The sequence below is a fragment of the Cebus imitator genome, unplaced genomic scaffold (assembly GCF_001604975.1).
Source record: "Cebus imitator isolate Cc_AM_T3 unplaced genomic scaffold, Cebus_imitator-1.0 Scaffold571, whole genome shotgun sequence".
Taxonomy (NCBI): Eukaryota; Metazoa; Chordata; class Mammalia; order Primates; family Cebidae; genus Cebus; species Cebus imitator.
In genome coordinates, this window is record NW_016107886.1 from 1,538,649 (window position 1) to 1,549,868 (window position 11,220).

Here is an 11,220-nt window from a genome sequence, read left to right on the forward strand (position 1 = left end):
AAAAATTTCCATAGTCCACAGTAACAATCAGCTCATACTGACGTCAAAATGTTGTTTTAAAGACAGTATTTGTTTTAGATTTTGGCATTTTAAAAATCAAGTTTAATCTTAAGTTTGATATATTGACTTAGTAGGGTATTGTTATTTCCTGAAGTCATTAAATTAATGGGTGCTCTTAGTATTATCTCCAGTGTGTCTTAAATCTTAAAGAAATATGGTTATTTTAATAATTAACCTGATTATCACGTTAATTCTGGGGGAAAGATCCATTTCGAGTTTGATGGCTGCATGTTTTTGGTCATTATGCGATGATTCCAATCAGGGATTTACTTAATAAAGACAAAAACGAGTTAACCCCTACCTCGGACTTCATTTCTATCAGCTACCTTCAGACAGTTTCTCCCCTTACCCATCTGCAAACACTTTCTCTGACTTTTCTTCCACAGCAGGTAAACACACACGTCCCGCCTCATCTATTAGAAACAAGAACATCCTCTTATCCTGTGGCTTCCTGCCCTCCAGCTGTGGCCCTCTCCCTGAAGGAGACTTGCACATTTTCTGTTGAACAAATGTAGCATGAATCATGCAGCCTGTTTCCCCTTAATGGACATTTAAATGACGGGTTCGTTACTATTAAAAATACGAATCGGTTAATATCCTTGAACAATCCCTTTGTACATTAGTGCAAATAAGTCTCAGCACGTGAGTTTATTTGCAGGTAGGGTCCTTTCAGAGGTCAAGTTAACATGAGGTCATCAGCATGGGTGCGAATCCATGACTGTTGTCCTTGCAAGGGGACATTTGGGCACAGGTACAGAGGGAAGGGATGTGGGGTAAAGGGTGAATGCCACGTGAGCATGAGACAGTCACCAAAATCCGAAAGGCGAGGCCCGGGCAGCCCTTCCTTCCCAGCCTCAGAAGGAACCGACCCTGCCAACAGCCGGGTTTTGGACTCCAGCCTCCAGAACCAGACAATACATTCCTGCTAAGCCACCCACGGCAGCCCTAGAAAACTATTATACCTCACCTGCACTAAACATCAAGTCTGTTGTTTTGCTTTTCTCTATTTTAAGTAGGAGTCCCGCTCTGTTGCCCAGGCTGGAGGGCAGCTGCGCACTCCAGGCTCACTGCAACCTCTGACTCCTGGGTTCAAGCAGTTCTCCTGCCTCCGCCTCCCAAGCAGCTGGGACTACAGGTGACGCTACCCTGCCCATTAATTTTTTGGATTTTTAGTAGCCATGGGGTTTTACCTTATTGGCCAGGATGGTCTCGAACTCCTGATCTTGTGACCCGCCCCACCTCGGCTTCCTAGTGTTAGGATTACAGGCGTGAACTGCTGTGACTGGCTGAAGTATATATTTAAAAGGCTAAAGCTAAGCAAATGGAAACTACAGAATTAAAAATCAGAGTTATTTTCATATTTATAGTACATGAAAATAAGTCTTTTTTTTTTTTGGGGACGGAGTTTCGCTCTTGTTACCCAGGGTGGAGTGCAATGGCGCGATCTCGGCTCACCGCAACCTCCGCCTCCTGGGTTCAGGCAATTCTCCTGCCTCAGCCTCCCGAGTAGCTGGGACTACAGGCACGCGCCACCATGACCAGCTAATTTTTTGTAGTTTTAGAAGAGATGGGGTTTCACCATGTTGACCAGGATGGTCTCGATCTCTTGACCTTGTGATCCACCCGCCTTGGCCTCCCAAAGTGCTGGGATTACAGGTGTGAGCCACCGCACCCGGCCGAAAATAAGTCTTATATCCCACAAGCTGATAGATAATATATTGAAGGTTATGCTTTTGCAGTCAATTTATCACTGACCTTCCTGTTGGAAGCACACTTTAAGAATACGCAATATTCTTAAAACGGTATCACAAAGTGCAGGGGCATCTAAGTGACACGAAATTATAACTGCTTTTGGGGTTGCAATATTGATTTAAAAATTCTTTCCTAGGTTGGGCAAGGTGTTTCATGCCTGTAATCCCAGCACTTTGGGAGTCCGAGGCAGGCGGATCACAAGGTCAAGAGATCAAGACCATCCTGGCCAACATGGTGAAACCCCGTCTCTATGAAATACAAAAATTAGCTGGGCGTGATGGCATGTGCCTATAGTCCCAGCTACTTGGGAGGATGAGGCAGGAGAATCACTTGAACCCGGAGTCAGAGGTTGCAGTGAGCCGAGATCACACCACTGCACTCCAGCCTGGAGATAGAGCCAGACCACATCTCAAAAAAATAAAAAATTAAAAAAAAAAAAAAAAGTTCCTCCCAAAAAACAATGATCAATGAGGCATGTTTGTCACTGATCGCTCCTGTTAATAAGGTTATCCTGTTGAAGGACTATTTTCCATCTTTTTCATTCGTTCTTGCTCATATCTGCATGAGTTAGGATGTGGGCTTTCAGGTTACTTGACTGAGTAAATTTCTTGCTACAGCCTTCAAAGGGACATGCAAAACGTTTCTCCCCTGTGTGGATGCGGACGTGGGTACGCAAATTGAAATCCAGGGAGAAGCGCTTTCCGCACCCTGCAAAGGTGCACTGAAACGGCCTCTCTCCAGTGTGAACCAGGAAATGCCTTTTAAGTTTTGAGCTCTCAGTGAACGCCTTCCCACACTCTGCACAGACGTGGTTTCGGGGCCCGTGAACGACGCGATGCTTTCTCAGGGCAGCCAGATCCCTCAGCTTTCTGGTGCATCCACTCTGAGGACAAGCAATGGGGCCCAGATGGCCACATTCCTGATTTATAGGGGACTGCATTCTCGCAAGTTCTGCGAGCTGTTTAGGATCTGCGAGGTCCATGTCAGGTATTCCTCCAGGTGGAAGCTTCTTGCTGGTCGTGTACTCTGAACACTCAAGTGAATTCTCTCCAGCAATCTTCTGAGGAAGCTCTTTATTCACATATTCTTCCAAAGAACATTCGAGAAGGGAGCTCGCTTCGAGAACCTTTTGGGCAAGCTCTTGTTCTGATCCTTTCTTTAGGTATTGCAAGGACATAAAAAGTGCGTCCTCTTCCAGGCTGGGTTGAGAGAACTCACCCCTTACGATGCATTCTATGTAGCAGTCCGAGAAATCATCCTCTCCAGGAGCCTGCAGGCCAGGCTCGGGGCACACCCCGTCATCACACACAGGGCACACCCCGTCATCACACACCGGGCACACCCCGTCATCACACTCAGCCCACACCCCGTCATCACACTCGACCCACACCGCGCTGACCGGCTCCGTTTCTGCCTGCAGGTCTTGGCTGGCCCCGTCCTGCCTCGGCTTGAGCCCACCGGTGGCTCTCCCGCGCAGCCCATTCTGGCCCCGTGTCTGGGCCCTTGTCTTCACTCGCTGGCTCATGTTTTCCTGCCTGTGTCCTCCTTGAAGATGTACACCAGGATCTATCAATCGCCTCCAGGTAGTAGTGATCTGGGTAAGCTGTCTTCAGCAAACACCTGCTTTACGATAATAACCTTCAGTTAAAATAGATTCCAGCATCAGAGCCACTGTCAGAAACTGGCCTCGAACACGTTTTCCAGTAATGGAATGGCTACATTTCCATCTTCTCCGAGAGACTAACCAAGAGACAGAGAATGAGCTCTTGCGTAAGACGTGTCATAAACAGATCTTACCTGGGTGTCCCCACAAGTTACAGGAATTCTCTCACCTGACACGTACTGCATCACATATGTGCTAGCTCTACTTTACGCTACGCAGTCTGTGACCCATCAGTAAGCAGGCACACCAACACCTACGCCTCCACGGAGCGGGCATACTCATGTGCACGGAAAATACATAAGCGCTGTGTACCACGTGTTGGAAGGTGACAACGTGCAAAGGAGTAAGCTGGTACTTTCCTAGCAGGGGCTGGTAGGAAACAGAAGCCGGCCATATTAAATAGGGTACCCAGGCAAACCTTCACTGAGGTGGTCAGTGGCAGTCGGTTAAAAGCCTGAAGGTGGGTGAGGTAGCAAGCCTTGTTTTCTTATGTAATGCTGCCATGAAATTCACATTAAATAATGCACGTAAAGTGCTTAGCACAGATTATGGTGCACAGCAAATGCTGACCGCTATGTGAGCTTGTGTTATTTTATTACCTTTTTATTCATTCTATAAGTATATGTTGGATCCTGCTATGTGCCAGGTTCTTTCTAGATCAGGGTGGTAAACGTTTTCTGTACAGGGCCAGATTTTAGCTTTCTGGGTCATGTGGTATCTGCTGGACTTATTCAGCTTTGTCACTGTAGCGCAGAAGGCGTCACATAACACACAAGGAATGAGGCTGGGTGTGCTCCAATAAAGCAGGGAGGCAGGCCCATGGGTCTCTGTGTGTCCACCGATTGTTCTGGACGATGGGGATCCACAGAATGAGACACGTGAAATTCATGGTGCTCCCACCTTTTACGAATCCATGCCAAAATAAAGGCTCAGGGTGGCTTGGCCCTGAAGAGTTTCCCATCACTTCCTTAAAAATCTAACAGCAGGCTGGGCACGGTGGCGCACGCCTGTAATCCCAGCACTCTGGGAGGCCAAGGCAGGTGGATCAAGGTCAGGAGATTGAGGCCATCCTGGTTAACACGGTGAAACCCCGTCTCTACTAAAAATACAAAAAGTTAGCTGGGCGTAGTCCCAGCTACTCGGGCGGCCGAGGCAGGAGAATCACCTGAACCCGGGAGGCGGACGTCGCCATGAGCTGAGATCCCGGCACTACACTCCAGCCTGGCTACAGAGCTTGACTCAGTCTCAAAAAAAAAGAAAAATCTAACAGCAACATTATAAAAGTTATAGCATGAATATGCTATTGCTTCTACTGTAAAAGTTTCCTGCTTAATGTTATAATTGTGTGCCTGATAAAAGACCTCCCTATTTATTGTCCTGATGTCTTTCTGTAGGAAGAAAAATTATATGCTTTTAAAAAAGAGGAAAAAGGTGTGGGATGAAAATTAACAGCTTGAAAATACTTTTAAACAGCCACATTAAAAAAACAACACCTACACAGAAGCATGCCGTTTACTTTTGGTAAAAAACAAATACAGATAATAAAAATGAAATGTGTTTCAACTGCAAGGGAAGGGCTTAAGATTTCTTAAAATGTATTAAAAATATGTAATACATATATGTGAAATGCTACCAATGTTATTATTTTTTGTGTCCTTTGTTTTATTTTTTTTTTTGGGACAGAGTTTCGCTCTTGTTACCCAGGGTGGAGTGCAATGGCGCGATCCCGGCTCACCGCAACCTCCGCCTCCTGGGTTCAGGCAATTCTCCTGCCTCAGCCTCCCGAGTAGCTGGGACTACAGGCACGCGCCACCATGCCCAGCTGATTTTTGTATTTTTAGGAGAGACGGGGTTTCATCATGTTGACCAGGATGGTCTCGAACTCTTGACCTCAAGCATCTGCCCACCTCGGCTTCCCAAAGTGCTGGGATTACAGGTGCGGGCCACTGCGCCAGGCCTGTGGGCTTTAAAAAGGTGAAATTAGGGCTGGGTATGGTGGCTCATGCCTGCCAGCACTTTAAGAGCATGAGGCTGGCAGATCACCTGAGGTCAGGAGTTTAAGACCAGCTGGCCAACATGGCGAAACTCTGTCTCTACTGCATCACTGCACTCCAGCCTAGAGGATAAGAGTGACATGCTGTCTCAAAAACAAACAAACAAACAAAAAATAGCAATACAAAATAAAATGAAAAGGTGAAATTAACTAGGGAGATCCCAAAATATTTATGGAGCGTAATCCTAGCACCTCTGCAGAGTAATTACCAGGATTAAACACAAAGCTACTCTCCCAATTAGTCCATTTAACACACAGCTTGTGCATGCCAAATCTGGAAAATTCCAACGTCTGCAATGCTCAAAGTATGAAAGCTTTTTGAGTGCCATCATGACGCTTAAAGAAAATGCTTATTGGAGCATTTTGGATTTTGAATTTTTAGACTTCAGATGTTCATGTGGGGTATTTTGGACAAATAGTACTAAACTTGTAACTGCAATTAATTGACCCCTGGCTTTCTCTCCATGCTCACCTCGTGCCATCTCCAGCTCTTGTACTTCATTATTCACCCATAATAAACTTTTCCAATGAATCGTGGAATCGGCCCATTGCAAATGCTCTTTTTTCTTCTCACTAAAACACCGCCCACCCCCAACACGCAGAGGCTTCTCTCCCATCCACACTTCAGAGGCCCAACACCACCTCCTCAGGCAGGCTTCTCTGGATTCTTAGGCTCAGTTGAGCTCCAAAGCTAAATGTCCCCCTAGCTCCCTATTTGACACCGATCAGACCTCTGGTATCCCTTACTTCAAGTCTGTCTTACCTGCTAGACTGTAAGCGCTGCAGGAGCTAAGTCTTCTTCTGTTTTGTACACACAGGTTCCAGCGCTCAGTACATTTGTCTAGTGGGATGAAATCGTGAGTACGCATTAGTCGTGCTGTTGATCTGCTTTAACAGCCCTATACAATTACTTTACTAGGAATTTATTTGAGAGTTTAGGCAACTTAATGTAGAAGTTTCAAAAAAGTTGGCTGTTAACGATGCAAGGTGTTACATAGAAAGGAATTCCTAAGGCCAGGCGTGGTGGTTCCTGCCTGTAACCCCAGCACTTTGGGAGGCCGAGGTGGGTGGATCCCTTGAGCCCAGGGGTCGGAGACCAGCCTAGGCAAAATGGCAAAACCCCATCTCTACAAAAAATGAGTCTAATCAGACTACAGCCACGCTGCAGCTCAGCAACGTTAGGTCTGAATTCTCAAGGGAGGCGGTGGGCAGGTCGGTGGAACCTGGAAGGCAGGGGTCGCAGTGAGCCGAGATCACAGCACTGCACTCCACTCCAACCCGGGTGACAGAGTGAGATCTTGTCTTAGAAAAAAGAGAAAGGTGCCTCCTAAGAGAGGTGTTTTCTTTACGAATTTACCAAGTTTCAGATATGGTCCTTATCTTTCTTTCTTTCTTTTTTTTTTCTGAGAGGAGTTTCGCTCTTGTTGCTTATGCTGGAGTGCAAAGGTGCAATCCCGGCTCACCGCAACCTCCGCCTCCCAAGTTCAAATGATTCTCCTGTCTCAGCCTCCCGAGTAGCTGGGATTACAGGCATGTGCCACCACGCCCAGCTAATTTTGTATTTTTAGTATTCCCCATGTTGGCCAGGCTGGTCTTGAACTCCTGACCTCAGGTGATCCGCTTGCCACAGCCTCCCAAAGTGCTGGGATTACAGGCGTGAGCCGCTGCTCCGGGGTGGTCCTTACCTTTCTAAGCCAAATTCTTATTTGTCAGATCTCTGAGCATTATGCTATTTCTCATAGCAATATACAAGCTTGGAAGGATGACATATAAAATTAACATGGTAATTTACTATAAGAAAACTGTTTATCTGGCAAGCAAATTTCTGTTAGCAGAAACAACTAGTCATGCATCACTCATGACAGTAATTCTGTTCTGAGAAATATAGCTTTAGGTTCTGTGTCGTCAGAGCCTACGCAGACCTAAATGACACAGCCTGCAGTACACCCGGGCGACATGGTAGGGCCTGTCGCTTTTAGGCCATAAATGTGCGCAGCATGTTACAGCTCTGAGTATGGCAGGCAACGGTAACACAACAGTATTTGTGCACATAAACATATCTAAACATAAAAATTACCGCACAAAAGATGAAAAATGGTGCACCTGTATAGGGCACATCCATGAATGGAGCTCACAGGACTGGCCGTGGCTCTAGGTGAGTGAGTGCTGAGTGAATGTGAAGGCCTGGGACACCACTCTATGCAGCTGTAGGCTTTGTAAGCACTGCACACGCAGGCACATTTTAAAAGTTATATAAAAATTTGTCTTTCTTGAATCATAAATTAGCTGTGCTTACTGTGACATTTTAATTTTATTTTCATTTTTGAGACTTTGCTCCCCTTGCCCAGGCTGCACGCAATGGGATGATCTCGGCCCACAGCAACCTCGGCCTCCCGAGTAGCTGGGACTACAGGCACGCGCCACCATGCCCGGCTAATTTTGTATTTTTAGTAGAGCTGGGGTTTGTCTATGTTGCCTAGGCTGATCTCGAACCCCCAACCTCAGGCGATCCGCCCACCTCAGCTTCCCAAAGTGAGCCACGGCGCGAGGCCTGTCTTTAACTTTATACAGGCTCAAAGTTTGTTGCCGGGTATGGTGGCTCATGCCTGTAATCCCAGCACTTTGGGAGGCTGAGGTGGGTGGATCACTCGAGGTCAGGAGTTCGAGACCAGCCCGGCCAACATGGTGAAACCCCATCTTAAAGAAAAAAAAGTTTGTAAACATCCTCTTTTGTAGTAACACTTAGCTTAAAACACATTTTTTCAAATGTACGAAAATATTTTTTCTTTATATTATCATTCTAAGATTTTTTTAGCTTTTAAAAACTTTTATGTTAAAAACTTTAGATACAAACACACATGAGCCTATGCCTACATAAATTCATGATCATCAAGGTATGATCCCAGCACTTTGGGAGGCTGAGGCAGGCAGATCATCTGAGGTCAAGAGTTTGAGACCAGCGTGGCCAGTACGGTGAGACTCCGCTTCTACTAAAGATACAAAAATTAGTGGGGCATAGTGGCGCATGCCTGTAATTCCAGCTACTCAGGAGGCTGAGGCAGGAGAATCGCTTCAACACTGGAGGTGGAGGTTGCAGCGAGTTGAGATCAGGCTACTGCACTCCAGCCTGTGTGACAGAGTGGGGCCCTGTCTCCAAAAAAAGTCACTAGGCCACAGGAATTTTTCAGCTCTTTTATAATCTCATGGGATCACCATAGTATATGTGGTTGCTGGCGCACTGAGACGTCCTTAGATGGAACTTGACTGTACATGGAAAACATAACGGGTACACAGCGGATGTGGACAAAATCTTACATGAAATGAACACAGTGGCATGGGCTTCACTGGGGCACAAGTACTTTCAGGGGCGCATCATTTACTTTTTCAGTCGCCTGACATTTAGTAGCACACATTGTTCCAGACGAACTTAGGGAAAAAGGCACAAAGTTCCTCGTTAACACAGAGCTTGCTGTGGGACTGACAGTAAAGGGTAAATAAAACGTTTCAGATTGAGAAAAATGCTAAAAAAGAAAAAAGAAAAAAGAGTATGAAAGGGGAAGTAGCGGGCACGCCACTTGAGCATGAATGTCTGGAAAAGGCCCCCAAAGAGGGGGACATCGGAGCCAGATATGGGCAGGAGGAAGAGTGCCTGGCGCGGGAAGAGACGAGCGAAGGCGCCGCCGGTTCGAGGCTGCGGGAAGGAGGCCGCGCTCCAGGCTCCCACCGCGTGGCGGGCAGGAAGGTGGGGGCTGGGGCCAGGCCCGGGGGCGGGGCTGACTGTGCGCCGCGGGGCCATTTGCATTTCGTTCCGAGACCCAGGGAAGCCATTACAGGGTTTCCAGCCCGCAAACACTACGCTTTCTTAGCTTAGAAGATGGGCCGGGCCGCTGCCTGGAGAATGAATGGATTTGGGAAGAACAGGAAAACCCTATTAGATTTAGGATCCCGGGAAGGGCTGCTAGTGGTTTGGAGCAGGTGGTGGCAGAGGTGATGAAACGCAGGGAGGGCGGGAAAGCAGGAGAAATAACGCCCCACCTCCACCTCGCGGGTGGATTGCCCGAAGGGCGGGAGGGAAACAGGAATCAAAAATGAGCTTCGGGCCCGGCGCGGTGGCTCCCGCCTGTAATCCCAGCACTTTGGGAGGTCGAGGCGGGCGGATCACCTGAGGCCAGGAGTTCGAGACCACCCAGACCAACATAGTGAAACCCCGTCCCTACTAAAAATACAACAAATAGCCGGACGTAGGGGTGCACACCTGTAACCTCAGCTATTCGGAGGCTGATGCAGAAGAATCGCCTGAACCTGGGAGGCGGAGGTTGCCGTGAGCCGAGATCGCGCCACTGCACACCAGCCTGGGAGACAGAGGAGACTCCGTCTTAAAAACAAAACAAAACAAAACAAACAAAAAAGCGAGTGTCCCAGGTTTTTTGCTAGAGTAATTTGGGTGGAGGGTATTGCCATTTCCAGAGATAAGTGAAGAGGAAAAGAAAGGGAAGAGACTGGTGTCTTGATCACAATGTGAGCATGTTAATATAAAAGAGACCTGCGCATATTTTGTAAATAAATATATTTAGCCTGGCGCGGTGGCTCACGCCTGTAATCCCAGCACTTTGGGAGGCCGAGGAGGCTGGATCGCGAGATCAGGGGTTCAAGACCAGCCTGGCCAATATGGTGCAACTCCGTCTCTTACGCTAAAAAAAAAAAAAAGAAAAAAAATGAAAAAAAAAAATTAGCCAGGCGTGGTGGCAGGTGCCTGTAGTCCCAGCTACTCCGGAGGCTGAGGCAGACAATCGCTTGAACCCGGAGGCGAGGGTTGCAGTGAGCTGAGATCCCGCCACTGCACTCCATCCTGGGTGACAAGAGCGAGACTCCATCTTAAAATATATATATATTTAAAAACGTATATATGTATTTAAAAAATGCTACTAGATTTTCTAAGTTGCATTTTTAATTTTGTTTCGAAACTTCATGCAAGTATACATAATAAAAAATGCAGCTTCGGAAATCTCCGCCAGACCCTCGCTTTCTGGAGAGTTATTTACATCCCCCGTCCGCGTGATTTCAAAGTTTGAGGCCGGAGATCCACGACAGCCACGGGCCGCCGCAGGGCGACGCCTGGGAGTCCTCGGGGGAGGCCGGCTCCGCCCTGGTCCCGGGACGCGAACCGCGCTCCCCCGTGAAAGTCCAGCTCCGCGGACCAGCGCGGTCCAAGCGGCGAACGACACCCCCGTTCTCCCCACCGGGGAAAGTCCGTGGAACGAGACTCACCCGTGAGCCCGCCGAGCGCTGCTGGCCTCGCCGCCGCCTCTTCCCAAACGCAGACAAAGGAGACCCCGGGGGAAACGTGCGCGCCCCGCGCCCTCCCGGGACCCACCCCCGCCTGACGCGGTCTAATCCGGCTGCACCTACTCGGCCCCGCCGGGGTGGAGGGGCGTGGCCTTCCCCGCCCTGGGAACCACCCGGGAGCCCCCAGGCCCGCGCGCTCCTTCTGCTCCCGGCACCTGGGCGGCGCGCACACCTTCGTCCCGGGGCCCCGGCACCTGCCCCCGCGTTCTCCCCTCAGCCCGGGCCCCGGGCCCCCTGCCCCCCGCGCTCACCTTCATCCCGGGTCCCCTGCCCCCCGCGCACACCTTCATCCCGGGTCCCCTGCCCCCCGCGCACACCTTCATCCCGGGCCCCCTGCCCCCCGCGC

The 11,220-nt window shown here is 48.7% G+C and overlaps 1 protein-coding gene across 1 annotated transcript; it reads right to left on the bottom strand.

The window, feature by feature from the left end:
• Window positions 1-2,187: 2,187 nt before the first annotated feature.
• ZFP42 (ZFP42 zinc finger protein) lies at window positions 2,188-10,830 on the bottom strand. Its single transcript, XM_017516027.2, has 4 exons — window positions 10,797-10,830; window positions 6,292-6,369; window positions 3,196-3,435; window positions 2,188-3,123 (listed from the first exon to the last, which is right to left on the bottom strand). Exons 3-4 carry the CDS (start codon window positions 3,335-3,337, stop codon window positions 2,351-2,353), a joined length of 915 nt encoding a protein of 304 aa, XP_017371516.1. The 5' UTR covers window positions 3,338-3,435; window positions 6,292-6,369; window positions 10,797-10,830; the 3' UTR covers window positions 2,188-2,350.
• Between the last annotated feature and the right edge of the window lie 390 nt (window positions 10,831-11,220).